The sequence below is a fragment of the Macadamia integrifolia genome, chromosome 11, assembly GCF_013358625.1.
Source record: "Macadamia integrifolia cultivar HAES 741 chromosome 11, SCU_Mint_v3, whole genome shotgun sequence".
Taxonomy (NCBI): Eukaryota; Viridiplantae; Streptophyta; class Magnoliopsida; order Proteales; family Proteaceae; genus Macadamia; species Macadamia integrifolia.
In genome coordinates this window covers 33,700,440-33,718,652 of record NC_056567.1, presented here as the reverse complement: position 1 = coordinate 33,718,652, position 18,213 = coordinate 33,700,440, and the positions used below count along the sequence as shown (strand labels likewise).

The 18,213-nt window shown below is 44.7% G+C and overlaps 2 protein-coding genes across 4 annotated transcripts in view; one reads left to right on the top strand and one right to left on the bottom strand.

The window, feature by feature from the left end:
- The window catches only part of LOC122092686 (phosphatidylinositol/phosphatidylcholine transfer protein SFH13-like), a 15,411-nt gene extending 13,520 nt beyond the window's left edge, over positions 1–1,891 (bottom strand). The window contains exons 1-3 of one of the 2 annotated variants that reach the window (XM_042662918.1): positions 1,441–1,891; positions 715–1,355; positions 159–462 (exon numbers count right to left, since the gene is read on the bottom strand). In XM_042662918.1, coding sequence (XP_042518852.1) covers positions 159–462; positions 715–721 — 311 coding nt within the window. In that variant the 5' untranslated portion in view covers positions 722–1,355; positions 1,441–1,891. The remainder of the gene's footprint in view (positions 1–158; positions 463–714; positions 1,356–1,440) is intronic. The other variant, XM_042662917.1, reaches the window with a different exon arrangement.
- Positions 1,892–3,883: 1,992 nt separating this feature from the next.
- Positions 3,884–18,093, top strand: LOC122092689 (uncharacterized protein At3g52155, chloroplastic). Of its 2 annotated transcripts, XM_042662927.1 has the most exons (5): positions 3,893–4,273; positions 4,962–5,061; positions 5,205–5,384; positions 16,783–16,900; positions 17,894–18,093. In XM_042662927.1, the coding sequence occupies exons 1-5, from the start codon at positions 4,039–4,041 to the stop codon at positions 17,960–17,962; spliced, it is 702 nt and encodes a 233-aa protein (XP_042518861.1). In that variant the 5' UTR covers positions 3,893–4,038; the 3' UTR covers positions 17,963–18,093. The 2 variants fall into 2 exon arrangements, with proteins under 2 accessions (XP_042518862.1, XP_042518861.1); XM_042662928.1 differs by lacking the exons at positions 16,783–16,900; positions 17,894–18,093 and adding an exon at positions 16,393–16,701 and having other exon boundaries at positions 3,884–4,273.
- The last annotated feature ends 120 nt before the right edge of the window (positions 18,094–18,213 follow it).

Genomic DNA, 18,213 nt, shown 5'->3' with positions numbered 1-18,213 from the left:
AAAAAAAAAAAAAAAAAAAACCCATACCACTACATGGTGGGACTGCTCTTACAGATAGGGAATGTGCTAAACTTAAAAGTATCATTTATCTATGGCATTTGAATTAGATATGACTTAATGAAAGTAGTCGATCAAAGGAGTTTAACTAGTGGACTGACCTCAACAGGATATGATAATCATCATGCCTAGAAGGTAATAAATCCTTGGCAATAAGTTTCTGACGCAATTCATGGACAGCACTCTCCTCTCTAGCATCTCTTATGTCCTCTATGGAAACCGATGAAACCCTATAATCAATTTTCCTCTTCCCACGCTTCTTAAGAGAATGCGTGAACTTGTTGGAAGCATTGATTGCCTTCTTCTTAAGCACCCCAATTTTGGTCCTGCGTCTCTCATCTTCGGAATTCTCAACATCGGACCTCCTTTCTTTTATTTCATCATGGATGCCAAGTCCTTCTGGGCCTTCAGTGCAACAAATTAAAATTGGAAAATGTTTAAACATTTCATAGCAAGACTGACATGCAATAATTAGCTCAAAATAACATCAGTATTTTTCCTCACTTTTTTTTTTTAAAGGTTCAATAAGCCCTCGAGAGTAAGTAGGAGGCTTGGGTGGAGGGAGAGTGTTTATTGTTCTGATGTTAGCATCCGCATCTTTACAATCTTCAGATCCAGTAAAAAGTAAAACCATTCTAACAAGCTACAAAGACTTACCTGACATTCGGAGCAATACAAAAGGACGAATTTGGGTCTCAAGCTCTAGAGAACAAACAACATTGCTCAGAGAACCCGAGGAAATCCATGATCTACAGAAACAAAATCAACAGAGGAGACAGCAATGAACTCCCGGATGCTTAAAATTCAATTCAAAAGACGTGTATGTAAAGGTGTAATTAACTGTTTAATCAAAAACGAAAAGAAAGACAAAAACAATCATGCCCCTGGTCATTTGATTAGTCCAGGTCTCCTGGAAATGCAAAATATAGCAAACTCAACATTCCCCGCAGCTGTCGAATGTCAGAAGTTTGCCAAAGCTGATAATTCCTTCCTTGTTGAGGGTAATGTGCTAATTACAGTTCATTCTTTCAAATGGCTTCCCCTTCTTTACGTTTTTCATTTAATTATCATCTTCAACGGAACAAAAAAGAAACACTGCACAGATCCAAAAGATAAAGGCACCAAAGTTGAGCTTATTCGAGCAACCCCGTCAAGCTTCCAATTTCCAAACCACATGTGAGAAAGAGAGGCATTCATAGAAGAGAAACCGTTAAAAAAATTCAACTCTCGAGAAACCAAGCAGCGTTAAATCTCCACAAATGTCAGTAACCACCACGAACTCGAATCTCACAATTAAACTAGAAAACAGAAAGCATACATGGTTAAGAAGCATATAAACGAGAAGAAGAAGAAGAAGAAAAACCCAGAAGAATCTAGACGTACCATTCGAAAAGCCCTTATTCGAGAGGAATTCAATGAAAATAGGAGGAGAGCTATCTGAACCCGGGTACCTTTGCACAGAGGAGGGAAAAAGACAAAAGAAAGAAGAAGAAATCCAAGGAAACAGAAAAGATAAATGGAGATTGCTACACTGAAATCAGAGAGCAAACCCTCAGCTTCCCGAGGATTTAAAAGCGTCTGAAAATTGATGGCCTCGGTAAGAAACTGAAGAAGATCTCTCTCTCTCTCTCTCTGGTTCTTGTTTTCTGTTTAAATCAAAATGATGAAACCCCAAAAACAAAAAACTAAAACAAAATATAATAAAGAAAGGAGAATTCGAAAGTTCGAGCGCCTCCTTCCTTTATCTCTCTTTGCTTTTTCACTTTTGCAGTTTTGCCACCTATCTTCTTTCCTCCCCTCTCCTCTCCTCGCAGATTTTTTTCAACTGTTATTGATACGTCGATAAAGTTTATTCTCATGCGTTCTTTGTTCTTTTTCTGTTATTTTTTATTCTCTTTTCCTCTCCTCCTCTCATTTTTTGTTTTCACTTTCCTCCTTTCGGACGAGGGAAGGAAGGCCCTACCACCTTAGCCCCTAGCTCCTATGAAAGAACGAAAAACTAATAAAATGATGGGGGACCATAGGGGTGTCAACGGTCCGGGTTGGTGTGGTTTCGGTCCGGTTTCATCGGTTTCGGTGTGACTTTGGAACTGATCGAAACCGACCCATTAAGGATTTATCGGTTTCGGTCCGGTGTCGGCTTTGGTGCGGTTTGGATTCGGGTTGGTACCGGTTTGGATTTATTAGGTTCATTTCGGTTTGGATCGGTTTTTTAAACCGGTATGGAGCCATTAGGAAACAACCAAATGTTGAACTGCTGAACTTCGATTTCTTAAATCGATTTCTAACCTGGTTGGTTTTGGTTTTTTGTCTAATTTGGATTCGACTTTCCATACAAATGTATACAAAACTATGCAAATTTTGATTTTTTTAATGAATTTTGGAGTGTTTCAGTTTCTTACCGGTTTGGTTTCGGTTTCGGTCCGGGTTTTGAGCCGGTTTCGGGTTCATCCGGTTTTCGGTGCGGTTCGGTTTGGTTTTGGGGTTGCAATACTCAAAACCGAACCGAACCAATAAGGCTTTGGTTCGGTTCGGTCCGGCCAATTTTACCGGTTCGATTTAGGAATTGACATCCCTAGGGGACCATAATCAGATCATATAAAGGCAGCGTAGCAATCCTTCTCTCTCATTTTCTAAATTATCAAGGGAAAAAAATTGCTACGATGTACAGACAGGTCATATTTTACCCGTGAACTTCACACTCTTTCTTCTCATTAAAATCCTCTTTATTAGATGATTTGATTTCCCATCCCCACGGTGGTGTGAAAGTAATATACTCCATCCCTTTGGCATCTCAATAATCCCTCTCCTGCAAGGGGAAAAAATGAAATACAACTTAAGAATTACTTTTGGTTACAACGGGCTGACAAGGAATTGAATCGTCAATATTCCAGATACGTTGGAGAGAGGATCACTACTACACAATAATGTAATTCCCCATCAGTGATGAGGTAAGTGGTTGAAACGTCTAATAAGGTGATATTTGATAAAGAGAGAGAGTGTAGGGTGCAAAGAACCTTTACATTAACGTTGTTACCTTGTGGGCTTCTACCTTTCTTACCATATAATCAATTAAAACTAATTTTGAGTGTGAAAACCACATTAATAAATGAGGGAAGTTTTTCATCGCCCATGGAGAAGAGTTACCCACCCCACTATCCTATGAGAGCGGATCATGTTCATGTGTGAGAACGATCCGTAAATTTATAATCAATTTTCTCTCTCTTCATTTAATAGATTTTAAATCCACAGATCAAGGACGTACGAAAACATTATCGTACGTGAACCTAATCCGTTAGTTTTAATTACTTCCCTATAGTAAGTGGTAAAAAATACCCTCTTATTGTTCCGGATGCCCTATCCCAAGGCACTCACATCCAACCTTAAGCTATCGAATTAGTATTTAGAGGTATTTAACTATTTATAAGAAAACATTGGGTGATTTATTATAATTATTGAAATGCCTCTTTGTATTTTCTCATTCATTAAGTCCACAAATAATGAATCTGACCTAGTGGTCACAAGTTTGAGTCTGAAAACTACCTCTCTATAGAGCGAAACTAAGGTTTTGTGTACATTAGGATCCTTCCCCAAAACCATAGTGGTGATAGTCTCGTGCAATAGATATACCCCTTTCTTATTAATGTAATCTATGAAAATACCCATTTAACTTTTAATTAATGTTACATTTTCATTTATATATTTTGTTTTCTTTATTTTTGATTTGCCCAATTACATGTCATGCGACAAAAATTACAATAATTGGGACGCTCTAAGGCCTAAGCCTCTTCCTACAATACATAAAAATACTCTTGTGTCTAAGACCTGTTGTCACTTATTTTATCTATCTATATGTTATGTATATGGATATGTTTTGGTTGAACATCTGAAACGGACGATGTAATAGAAGCTAAGCTTTAGGACAATGGTAGTAAAAGATACGCCAAATACAGCAGGGACAGACTATTTCTAAGAGGCGCCATGAAAGCAACTCTGCTATGTAACTCCATTATTATCTCTCCAACTCCGCTCTCCACATCTTCTTCCTCACGCTTTTCCCCCCTTATCATCAAGCCCAACCGTTTCTCCTCTCGATCTCTTCTTACCGGGCCCGTCGAAGGTGAAACTACAGAAGAGACAACTCCGAACTCTGTTAGCCGTCGACTCATTCTGCTTCGCCACGCGGAGAGCTCGTGGGACGATCGTACATTACGAGGTACGGAAGCAATCCATGGATGTCTTGGGGTTTTTTTTCCACTCTTCTTTATTCTGGCTCTCGCTGCATTACTACTGCATCTTTAATGCTAAATACGGGATAATTTCTTTTGAGATAAGCTTCAGGGGTTTCTGGATTCTGGAACTTGGGGTTGTGTCTTTTCCTTATTTCAATAATGGATTCTTATTACTGCGAGGTATGGAAGCTATCCATTTATGTACAGGGCCCCTCAACTCTACTCTCTGTCCAAATTACTGTAGGATTGTTGTTAAAATGCGGGAAATCTCGTATTCGGTAAATTGGGACGCTTAGGGTTGAATGTTTCCATTCATTCAACATGGGTTTGTTGCAAACATTGAGGGGATATGGTTCTTCGTTTTGTACCACGGAGCTTTCCAAGCTGCGGTCGAGCTTTTTCCATTTCACCAATTGAAAGCCCCTTCTACTCATATCAATCAATATGTGTTCATGGACTTATTTACTTAGGTACATTTATTTACAAGCCAACATGATAATATGGAGTCGGGGTTGCAGTTCTGTTTACGTCTTCAGCAGTGTGATTATTGAATAATCGACACTTGATTTGACTTATGTGAAAACATCGGTGAACTGACGAAGGGAACGTCACTCCATCCTCAATACACATTTCAAAGTTTCTTGATTGTAGTTCTTGTTTTCACTTACTCAGATCATGAACGCCCTTTAAGTAAAGCTGGACGGGTTGATGCTATTAGTGTTTCTCGCAAGCTCCAACAGTTGGGTTGGATTCCTGAACTTATTTTATCGAGGTTAGACTTTTCTTAGATTAATTTTCAGTTTTTCTGTAATATATATATATATATATATAGACACACCAAGTATTATGGATTGTTCTTTATCTTGATTTGCTGGTTTATCTATTGAAACTTCTCTCATTGATGCATTGGTTCAGTGATGCTGCTCGAACAAGAGAGACACTTAAAATTATGCAAGAACAAGTACAAGGCTTTTTAGAAGCCGAGGTGCATTTATTTTCGAGCTTCTATTCCATTGCAGCAATGGATGGGCAGACTGCTGAGCACATTCAAAAAGCTGTCTGTGAATATTCAAGGGATGAAATACTAACAGTGATGTGAGTCTCTTTAACTCAATTAGTTTCCTTGTTCTCTTAGCTAACTATTTTCTTGACTTTTAAAACCTTCCGGGTTCCATTGACTTGTCGGGGGTTAAGGTTTTCTGGAGAAATTGAGAAAGTCACTAATGTAAACAAGGACCTTACAAGAAACATTGCTGTTTGGCAGTGGCCAACTAGGAGTTGAGACACAAAGATCAACTTTTCCACCTGGTGATCCAATATAACATGGTTTTCTTGATTGTTATGTCATTAAAATATCTGATTATATTGGATAGATCGAAGAAATATATTTTACTTGTACAGTGAATGATTGGTAGGAACATCTAATCAGTTTATTTGTTTTCATACTAGATCTCCAGGAATGCCAAGTGAAATGCTGGGGTTCCTTCATTTATATTTGTTGCCATGTATTACACTGTCCTTTGTCAGTGATGAGGCAAAATATGTCCCCTTCCTCAGCACGGCTGAAGCGTGTATGCAAACCTGAACAGGACTAACCCACTATCTGGGCCCTCCATCAGGCCGTGCTGCCACCTCGGCCCTCCATCAGGCCGTGCTGTCGCCTCGGCCCTCCATCAGTCCGTGCTTCCACCTCGGCCCTCCATCAGTTCGTGCTTCCACCTCGGCCCTCCATCAGTCCGTGCTACCACATCGGCCCTCCATCAGGCCATGCTTCCACCTCGGCCCTCCATCAGGCCGTGCTACCACCTCGGCCCTCCATCAAGCCGTGCTACCACCTTGGCATCTCATCAGGCCGTGCTGCCACATCGGCCCTGCATCAGGCCGTGTTTCCACCTCGGCCCTCCATCAGGCCGTGCTGCCACCTCGGCCCTCTATCAGGCCGTGATGCCACCTCGGCATCTCATCAAGCCGTCCTTGGCACTTCATCAGGCCGTGCTACCGCCTCGGCCCTCCATCAAGCCGTGCTGCCACCTCGGCATCTCATTAGGCCGACTGTCACCTCGGCCCTCTATCAGGCCGTGATGCCACCTCGGCATCTCATCAAGCCGTCCTCGGCACTTCATCAGGCCGTGCTACCGCCTCGGCCCTCCATCAAGCCGTGCTGCCACCTCGGCATCTCATTAGGCCGACTGTCACATCGGCCCTTCATCAGGCCGTGCTATCACATCGGCATCTCATCAGGCCGTGCTGCCACATCGGCCCTCCATCAGGCCGTGCTGCCACATCGGCCCTCCATCAGGCCGTGCTGCCACCTCGGCATCTCATCAGGCCGTGCTGCCACCTCGGCCCTCCATCAGGCCGTGTTACCACCTTGGCCCTCCATCAGGTCGTGTTGCGGCCTCGGCCCTCCATCAGGTCGTGTTGCCGCCTCGGCCCTCCATCAGGCCGTGTTGCCGCCTCGGCCCTCCATTAGTCCGTGTTGCTGCCTCGGCCCTCCATCAGTCCGTGTTGCCTCCTCGGCTCTCCATCAGTCCGTGCTGCCACATCGGCCCTCCATCAGGCCGTGCTGCCACCTCGGCCCTCCATCAGGCCGTGCTGCCACCTCAGCCCTCCATCAGGCCGTGTTGCCACCTCGGCCCTCCATCAGGTCGTGCTACCAGTCACCTCGGCTCGACCAACCTGTCACCTCGGCTTGGCACAATCAATTAATGCACCCAGAAATGTGCGAACATCCACTCCTACATTCAAGGGACGTGATCTCTGATCATGGGGGCAGGACTCTATCCACTACCCGTCATCAGAGGCGTCCACCCCTCTCACGACTTGCACCTCCGAGATCAATGGAGAATATTCCCAAAATATGCCTTGGAACCTGGAATATTCCCAGAATCACAATGCCACTCCCGTCAAGGACTCTATACCTAAATTGGACTCTCCACAAACGCCTCTCCTCTCTCCATCAACAACCTATAAATACCAAGGTAAGCCTCCATCATGGAGGTCCATCATGGAGGATTGATCACTCACTCCTTTTACTGGAAAAGCTCTCTTGAGCATTTGCTGTGGAAAGATCTGACTTAGGCATCGGAGAGTCCCCTGTTGGGTCAGCTCGGCTCTCCCCTTTCATCTCTTCTATGCAGGTCGGCTGGAGCACCAAGAACTGCAGTGAAGGTCATCCGATCAATTTTTGCCTCATCAGATTGGCGTCGTCTGTGGGAATCAGTTACAAAAAGTCATCTTGGACCAACGCAATTAAGGATTGAGAAGGTCGTTTCTTCTACGACAACATGAGTAAGATCCACCCGCGAGTTACCATTTGGACGTCCCCCTTCACCACCAATGGCAGAGTAGGAGAATGTCCCAGCAGAGACCCCAGCAAACCAGGCCTGATGTGTAAGTTGCCCATGGAGAAGGGGATCAGCGCGAGCAGAACCCTCAGCTTTCTTGCTATGTCCCATCATCCCGGGTAACTCACCCAAACATGGAAGAGCAGATGCAGAGCCTGCAGCTACAGGTGTTAGCGACAAATGCACTGGTGTGGGACTTCATACGTCAGTTCGGCTTGGCACTTCCAGTGCCACGAACTAGTTTAGCTCAGCCACCTAGGCCTGTTCCGGGCAGACAACCCAACGACGAATCTTCTGACAACAGTGTCACCCCTCAATCAACAGTAAGGAGGGGGTCGGCCAGAACGTCACACACTGTTCACTCGGTACCACCCCTCTCTCCTATCAAGGCGCGCAGGCAAGGTCCTGTTCCTGCCTAGAATGGAAGAGCTCGTCGTTCCTCGCATCATTGAAGTCCAGAGACATATGAAGCCCATAGATTCCCACCCCGGGTAGGAAGACGCCAACTGTCACCCCAAAGACTCACTAGAGGTGGGCGTCCGCACAGAGAAGAATGGCAAGATCCACCCCATGGGGGTCAGACCTCACCCATCAGGCCGACCAGTGGCACACCACGGCAAGGCCAGGATCGGTCTAGTGGTCACCAAGGCCGAGGAAGAAGCCCCAGAAGAGGTGAAAGGGCACGTCGATCCAAGGATCGCCGAGCCAAGAAGAGAAGGGACGACCTGAAGAGCCGCATCCAGCGCCTCACTGAGCAAGTAGAAGGAATGTAGAGGCAAAGGCACTCGGCCGACATAACTGTAACTCCGGCCCATAATGCACTATCCGACAAACTGATAGACGCCGAGCTGCCCTCAAATTTTATGATACCCGTCTTCAATGGATATGACGGCACCTCAGATCCCTATGATCATCTGCTGTATTACAGCTCGGCCATGACTGTTCATGTTAGGTCAGATGCCATTCTCTGCCGAGCCTTCGCAGCCTCATTAAAAGGAGCAGTGTTGGTATAGATGTCGAACTTGTGGCCCCAGTCCATCCGTAGCTATGAAGAGCTGACAAGAGCGTTCCTCACACGTTTCCAAGCAAGTATGAAGCAGAAGCAAACTACACAAAACGTGATGAACATGAGGCAAGGAGCGAGAGAGACTATAAGAGAGTTCCTTGCCCGATTCACCAAGGTGACATTGGAGGTAAAAAACCTACCGGAAGGAGTGGCGTATAGCACGTTATGCAACAGGGTAATGCACCCTGATATGGTCCAATCTTTGGCCCTTGACTTGCCAGAAACAATGCCCGAGCTGTTAAGACGATGCAATCAATACGCCAACATGGAGGAAATCCTAGCCGCCAGAGGGATAGGTGATCAGTCGGAGAAAGAGAAGAAAAAGACTCTGAGGCTTAGGGACGATTCCCGTGAGCCGAAGAAGAATAGAATAGGTCGGCCGCTTGACACTGATGAACCCGAGCGATATGAACTTGATAGTTCCCGAACAAACCTGCTCTTAAAGATCCAAGATCAGAAGTATTTTCGCTGACCCAGGCCAATAACAGCTAAACCAGAGGAGAGGAACCTCAATCGGTATTGCCGATACCACCGAGACCATGGGCATGACATTGAAGACTGCAATTCTCTGAAAAGGGAAATTGATGAGCTCATCAAGGCTGGATACCTTAACAAGTATTTGAAGCAGAAATATGGAAGGAACTGGCCCAAGCCGAGGAGAGATGATGCAAGGCCGAGTCGAGATAGGACTGAGCTATCCAAGGAACCAGCCACGGACCGAGTTGACGCTTACGATAACCAGCCTGTGGGTCCAGCTATTCTAACAATCATGGGCGGACCCACGGCGGAATCAATTAGAAAAGCCAAAGCACATGCACGGTTCGTATGCATTACGGAACAGCCTGTCAAAGCCCTCAGAACGGATCCATTCATTACGTTCTCTGACAGAGATCTGGAAGAGTTGAACTGGCCTCACAACGACGCTGTCGTAGTTCAATTAGTGGTGGCAAACCACCCCTTCCACAGGGTCCTAGTGGACACAGGAGCCTCCGTTGACCTCATGTCCTACGAAGCCTTCACAAAACTAGGGCTTGGCACTGGGACCCTAAAGCCAGCTCTAGGACCTTTGTACGGATTTTCAGGCACACCAGCAGAGCTGGAAGGAGTTGTAGACTTGCCTGTAACATCAGACAGGGAGCTCAGACAGCCACTACCATGGTTTCTTTTATAGTTGCCAAGATTGTCTCACCCTACAATGCAATCCTTGGCCGACCTGGTCTCAATGGCCTTGGGGCGATTGTGTCCACCAAGCACATGAAAGTCAAATTCCCCGCCAGCAATGGAGTTGGTGAATGCAAGTCCAGCCAGAAGGAATCCCGGGAATGCTATGCAAACTTCATAAAATCTGTCAAGAAACCATGCTCGGGCCTAGCATGTACAGTAGAAATTGTTGATTGCTGAGATGAAAGCCTCCTGACCCGAGCCGAGCCAGTAGAACAGCTGCTTACTGTCCCAATCACTGAGGCCAGTAGACAGTTTTATCTGTAGATTGCATTGAAATCCCATCGACTGAGTGTTAGTCTTATAGATTTTATATTGTAAGCACCTTAGCTTCCATATCTCAGTTATTCAATTTTATTCACGGAGCAGATTAGATTCTATTTCGAAGCAATGTATTTGTCCTAAGTGCATACCACACATCAATGTACTATGAAGCTTCTCCCAAATATCTGGCTCTTCTAAGGAAACAAAGACCTTAACAACTAAGGCATAAAGACAGGCTACAGCTCGGCAGCATCTAAGACCGAGCTACAGCTCAACATCATCTAAGACCGAGGTACAAGCTCGGCAGCATCTAAGATCGTGCTCAAGCTCGGCACTATAGACCCTAGTTTGGCAACTCAAGCCCTTACGCATTAAGGCATGCAAGCCCGAGCCCCGGCTTGGCACATCAAACCCTTACGTATTAAGGCATTCAAGCTTGAGCCCCGGCTTGGCACCTTAAGCCCTTACGCATTAAGGCACGCAAGCCCAAGCCCGAGCCCCGGCTGGGCACATCAAGCCCTTAAGCATTAAGGCATTCAAGCCCGAGCCCCGGCTAGGCACCTTAAGCCCTTACGCACTAAGGCATGCAAGCCTGAGCCCCAGCTCGGCACCTTAAGCCCTTACGCACTAAGGCATACAAGCCCGAGCCCCGGCTCGGCACCTCAAGCCCTTACGCACTAAGGCATACAAGCTCGAGCCCTGGCTTGGCACCTCAAGCCCTTACTCATTAAGGCATGCAAGCCTGAGCCCCGGCTTGACACCTCAATCCCTTATTAAGGCACGCAAGCCTGAGCCCCGACTCAGCACATCAAGCCCTTATGCATTAAGGCATTCAAGCCCGAGCCCCAGTTCAGCACCTCAAGCCCTTGTGCACTAAGGCATGCAAGCCCGAGCCCTGGCTCGGCACATCAAGCCCTTACGCATTAAGACATTCAAGCCTGAGCCCCGGCTCAGCACCTCAAGCCCTTACGTATTAAGGCACGCACACCCGAGCCCCGGCTCGGCACCTCAAGCCCTTACTCATTAAGGCATGCGAGCCCGAGCCCCGGCTTCGCACCTCAAGCCCTTATTAAGGCACGCAAGCCCAAGCCCGAGCCTCGGTTCAGCACCTCAAGCCCTTATGCACTAAGATATGCAGGTCCAAGACCCGGCTCAGCACATCAAGCCCTTACGCATTAAGGTATCCAAGCCCGAGCCCCTGCTCGGCACCTCAAGCCCTTACGCATTAAGGCACGCAAGCCAGAGCACGGCTCAACACCTCAAGCCCTTACGAATTAAGGCATGCAAGCCCGAGCCCCGGCTCGGCACATCAAGCCCTTATGCATTAAGGCATTCAAGCCCGAGCCCCGGCTCGGCACCTTAAGCCCTTACGCACTAAGGCATGCAAGCCCGTGCCCTAGCTTGGCACCTCAAGCCCTTACGTATAAAGGCATGCACTAAGGCATGCAGACCGAGCACGGCTCGACACCTCAAGCCCTTACGCACTAAGGCACGTAAGCCCGAGCACGGCTCAACACCTCAAGCCCTTACACATTAAGGCACACAAGCTAGAGCACGGCTCAACACTTTAAGACCTTACGCATTAATTCATGTAAGCCCAAGCCCCGGCTTGGCACTTTAAGACCTTACGCATTAAGGTATGTAAGCCCGAGCACGGCTCGGCACCTCAAGACCTTACGCAATAAAGCATGCAAGCCCCAGCCACGACTCGGCACTACAAAAGACCTTAATGTAAGGCACATCAAAAGATCGAGCCCCAGCTCGGCACCCCTATGGTAGTCCCAGGCTTGGCACCTCAAGTGCTTATAAGCTAGACATAGAAGATCAATTTCGAGCTCAGATAGGGAATGGAGCCACACTCAGACAGTTGTACTGGTCCTTATTCTTTCAAAAGTTACTCATTTCAAGCCAGCTCAAAGTACAAGAAAATAAAGAAAGAAGCACAAGAATGCTAAGAGATGACATCAAAACAAATTTTCCATTCATCAAAAAAAGGGGAAAAAACCCTCAAAGTACATCACTCCCGAAGGAGACATCTACATAAAAATATATATATACAAGGCTAATCTCGGGGGGCTAATCCATGGGCCTAGCTCTTCACTTGGCTATCCTTCGAGTCGGATCACTTCTTCATCAACGTCGATCGAGCTGCAGAGCTGCACCAAAGTAGCAGGGACGGGAACGCGCTACTCATAGTCCGTCAGATCGTAGCCTGGCATCTTACTCGGGATGAACCGGATGGCATCGTCCGAGCCTACCTGAAACGAAGCAATGTTAATGTCAACCAACATCTGACAGGCCTAGGGGTTCAACCACCTCTTTGACCTCCAGCTCGGCCCGGTGTTGCCTTTCCAGCTAGCCAACCTTAGCTGGGTGCTCCTCCTTGCGAGCTCCCTGAGTCTTGGACAACTCATCCTGGAGAGCATCATTCTCCTTCATCAAGTTGTTGTTGGCATTGAGTTGCTTAGCAACCTCCTGTTCCAGCTCTCCAGTTATCAACCCGACATTATTGGCACGGACCTCCTCAGATCGGGCCATTTTCTTCTCAACCTCCAGTTGGCCTGTGATCTTGTGCAGCTCCCCATTAAGGCGCTTTGCCTCCTTCGCCTTTGAACAAGCGACAACCATGTCCTCGAACCGTTGAGCAGTCTCGACCAGTGTTATCAATTCGGCCGAATAATTTTATTAAAAATTCTGACCAAATCCGAATTAAAAATAAAATTCGGTAAAATTCACGATTTTTTCAAAAGTGAATATAAAACGCGAATAATTCGGACCGAATCCGAATTAAACCGAATTATTCGGTCCACTTAAACAGTATTAAAAAAAAAAAACCAAAAAAAAACTTTTTTGACCGAATCCTTAAATTAATCAATCGAATTATTCCGAATAATTCTCCGCCCGAATAATTCCCGAATCCGAATTTGCTAACTATGGTCTCGACTGAGAAAGTGAAGCAGCGCGTTTTGCATCGAATTAAATGCTCTAGCAGATCAATTCAAACTGCTAGAGTGTGGGGCTAGTGATGAGGCAAAATATGTCTCCTTCCTCAGCACGGCTGAAGCGTGTATGCAAACCTGAACAGGACTGACCCATTACCTCTGCCCTCCATCAGGTCGTGCTGCCACCTCGACCCTCCATCAGGCCGTGCTGTCGCCTCAGCCCTCCATCAGGCCGTGCTGCCGCCTCGGCCCTCCATCAGTCCGTGCTTCCACCTCGGCCCTCCATTAGTCCGTGCTTCCACCTCGACCCTCCATCAGTCCGTGCTGCCACATCGGCCCTTCATCAGGCTGTGCTTCCACCTCGGCCCTCCATCAGGCTGTGCTGCCGCCTTAGTATCTCATCAGGCCGTGTTGCCACGTCAGCCCTTCATCAGGCCATGCTACCACCTAGGCATCTCATCAGGCCGTGCTGCCACATCGGCCCTCCATCAGGTCGTGTTTCCACCTTGGCCCTCTATCAGGCCGTGATGCCACCTCGGCCCTCCGTTAAGCCGTGATGCCACCTCGGCCCTCCGTTAGGCCGTGCTACCACCTCGGCCCTCCATCAGGTTGTGCTACCACCTTGGCCCTCCATCAGGCCGTGCTACCAGTCACCTCGGCTCGACCAACCTATCACCTCGGCTTGGCACAGTCAATTAATGCACCCAGAAATGTGCGCACATCCACTCCTACATTCAAGGGACGTGATCTTTGATCATGGGGGCAGGACTCTATCCACTACACGTCATCAGAGGCGTCCACCCCTCTCACGACTTGCACATCTGAGATCAATGGAGTATATTCCCAGAATATGCCCTGGAACTCGGAATATTCCCAGAATCACAGTGCCACTCCCCTCAAGGACTCTACGCCTAAACTGGACTCTCCACAAACGCCCCTCCTCTCTCCATCAGTAGCCTATAAATACCAAGGTAAGCCTCCATCATGGAGGATCGATCACTCACTCCTTTTACTGGAAAAGCTCTCTTGAGCATCTGCTGTGGAAAGATCTGACTTAGGCATCGGAGAGTCCCTCGTCGAGTCAGCCCGACTCTCCCCTGTCATCTCTTCTGTGCAGGTCGGCTGGAGCACCAAGAACTGCAGGGAAGGTCATCTGGTCAATTTTTGCCGCATCAGTCAATAACCTCATTATCTATTAGAACCCCAAAAGCATATCATTTCCTAAACTAATCATCTGAATTTAGACCTTTTTACTCCAATAAATTTGTGTGGAAATGAATTTGCACAAGGGACAAAAGGTTCTAACAAGGCAAGGCCTCAAAAGTCGTAAAATCCAAGAACAATATTTTAGCCAAACAACAATATGTTTCGGCATGATGGTGTTGCCTCAAAATGCCACCATTCAGTAAAATGGTTGGATTGAATACTATGGTTCTTCTAACTTTCATGGGTCTCCAACATATAGACCCTGATCCAATTTGATAGTCTCTTTGTCTAGCTAGAATTTTGTGGGTTTTGTGATTTTTTGTTAATATGCAATTGAGGATTCATGAGCTAAGTATAAAGTCCAATAAATTACGTTTTGTCTATTTTTCTTTATCCTCTTAAGTTGTTTGGTTTAGGTGGTTTATTTTATTCCTTGTAATATCTTTGGACGCGTCTGGGCATGTTAACAAGGTTCGATCATCTAAATCTGTCCTGCATCAGCGTCTGAGTTTTATCATTCCCTATTGCTCAGAATGCTGAAAGTAGACAGAAGTTTTTCTCTGTTGGATCTTCGAGGCAGTGTATGAGCCTTATGTTCACACAAATGGGAATGTGGCTTTACATGTCCCTAGGATTCTATGAATAAAGATGATTGAAGAACTTGAAGAATGAAGGGGTGAGGTTAAAGGAATCACTGTACAGGGGATGATGCACAGGCATCCAATGGAGTCAAAGTGATCTGAAATTATTTATAAGTTCAATCTTACATAATTAAGCCTGTCAAGTCGTGGTGGAGCTGGTAGTTATTTAGTTTAAGTGGATCTTGTGTCAAAGTTAAGGCATAGTTGTAGTAGCAACCCACATGTTAAGTAATTTGTTGTTCTTTTAGTTTGTTTCTTACATGCTCCATCAGTAAGTAGGAACTGTAAACCTTTGGGCTTATGTGAATCATAGGTTGAGGCTATTTGAATGAAGGGGTTCTGATTTCCTGTCGGACTTCTTCGTTTCTTGTTTGCAGTCAAGCTATTATTTCTGCTTTTACTCTAGGTTCTAGTTGCTAATTGCATCATTTGCAAATTACGGGCTTGATCTGATTTCAAGATCGCAGGTTTTGTTATTGTTTCTAATTGCAGATTAAAAATTACGGGTGAAGGATTTTAACATTGATAAACAATTGTTCTATTATTAGATCAGTTTAGAAACAGAATACCATCCTTGCTGTGCTGCGAAGCTTATTACTATATCTTCTTGGATCTTTAATGAAATAATTGATTAAAACTAATGTGATTCTTGTCAGGATATCCTTCTTGATCGGTAACATTGTATTTAATTAAGAATCGAGCTTCTTCTTTGAAAATTCAATTTATCCATTCACCCCTGTAAATTGAAGAGCAATTGTGTTTCTCTTGGCAAGCCCCTTGGTTCCTCCATATAAGTGTCGTCTTTGAAGTTTCTTTCACTTTTGCTCCATCTGGTTTGATGTAAATGTTGCAAAGTTGAGACAAAATCGTAATGGAAACCTCCTAATTGATACAAACAATAATGGTTTGATCGATGTAATAACTAAAATTATCAAAGTAGATCCCTTGAATTTTGTGAAAAACCAAGTATTTTACTTGGGTTTTCAACTACTATCTAAACTGTTACCACTCTGTGTTTATGCTATTGGTCTTTTCTTCTTAAAATATTTTACAAAGTTTTACTTCCCACTGGATGGAACCTTTTGATATTATTTTTGAATTTCTTCCTCCTAGTTCTGATTCTCCCAATTTTCTAACATCTTTCCCCAAAAAATCTTTTATTTTCTCTCTCTTAGCATTTTACCAACTCTATATGTCACAGTCACTGGGAAACCTTCCTACATCCAGACCATGAAATATTTGTATGGTTAGGGGTCATGGAAATATTAAATGTTGATCCATGACAAGTGGAAATGGAATACAATGTGACTAGGTTGAATTTATGATTTTGTAAGGTATTTATCTGACTTTTCAAGCTATTACTTTTCAGTCCTAACTTTTGTAGAAGGAACCCAATCAAATGTTCACTGTATGCAGACTTTTGTTCTGGATGTCTCTGTACCACTGGATTCTGTTTTTCACACTTGACATCCCCAACATCACCCACACAAAAGAACAAGACATGGGAAATTGGGCGGTTACCGTCATCCAATCGTGTTGAGGTTGACCCAGGAGGTTAAACCTTGTGTCTACTCCTCATGTGTGCTTTTATCTATTTGCCACTATACCTTAGATCATACATACTTTTGTTTCTGCAAGAAGAAAATGCGATTTGTTCACCTTTGGTTTTCCTGAATCGTGATCCTAAAATAACTTATTTCCTGTCATGCGAAGAGCCAAACTATAAATAGTAACAAACATATTTTTGTTAGGAGTTAAAGAGTCATAAATATGGATAGTATCACCTAATAGTCAGTGATTGTACAGGTGCATGGGACATAACAGGGGCTGGGAAGAGGCTGCCTCAATGTTATCCGGTGCTTTGGTAGAATTGAAGACATGCAATGCTGCTTTGCTTGAAGCTACTGGGAAGTCTTGGAATGAGGTTAGGCATCTATTAATGTGTCACAACTGACCTTGTGTAAATTAATGACTTGTTAAAAAAAAAAGACTTGTTTCAATTAGTCGAAAGTACCAGCCCCAGATAAATTAATTGCCTGGGAAGTACCTTAGTTAATATTCCCACAAAAATCTTATCGGTTCCAAGAGCATAGATTAATATTTTTTTCTTTTTGGGTGAATAATAAATGCATCCAAAAAAATCAGGGCCTCCCATAGATTATTACACATTATACCCTATGTCCATTTTTAATCACTTGGGGCCCGTTTGATAACGTTTCTGCCATTTCTATTTTAAGAAACGGTAGAAACATAAATTTCCGTTTCTAGAAACAGAAACAAAATTGAAGGTGTTTGATAGTCATGTTTCTAGAAGTCGATAGTAACTAGCGAAAAGAATGGCCATGAGTCGTTTCTAAAAACGGCGAAACAAGTAGAACTTTCAATTTCTGAAAATAAGTGAAACGAAACTGTTTTATCAAACGCTTTTTGTTCTTTTTCTACTGTTTCTGGACAGAAATGCATTTCTGCCGTTTCTGGACAGAAACGCTTATCTTGAAACGTTATCAAACAAGCCCTTAATGTGCTTGTGGCAATTACTAAGTACTCTGGGCCCTCTCTTGGAATCACTTGAGAAAAGAGAATATTTTTTTTATGTTATTAATAGTTAAGAAAATGCGATGCTCTTCTTTTAATCCATCCCACACACACCCAACCAAAAAAGAGAGGAAATTTTAGGCAAGTCAAATGCAATTTTCAAAAATGTTTAAAAATTTCCACAATATTTTGACTCTTCAACTATTTTTATCTTTAAAGCACATGGCTTGTTAAATGGGGACAAAATTTTGTGGATGGTTAGACCCCAAGGTCCTCGTTCATATTTTAATTTTCAGTTCAAACAGAGGTGGTCAGGTGGCAACATAAAATTTGTATCTCACAAACATTTCCCAAAATTTGACCTTCCGTGCTTCATTTGCAGGCATTTTCTCTGGCGGGTCTTGGTGGATGGAAGCTACATGGCATAGTGAAACCCAATGCGAGTATATAGGATTTGAGTACATTTTTGAGTAGCCGAAGTCGCCCTTTAATCTGTCCACTTCATGGTTCCTTCTTTTTTGTTTCAAACTTTCGATGCCTGTTACTGCATAATTCATGTTAATACACTGTCTTATTTGTCTCCATGTTATGCAAAATCAGGCCTTATACCATAGTTGAAAGCACATAGAATACACTGCATAAAGGCAAGGTAGGATCATTTGGAGGTGGCTCCCCTTATAGCGTGTAGCTTTGAAACCTTAA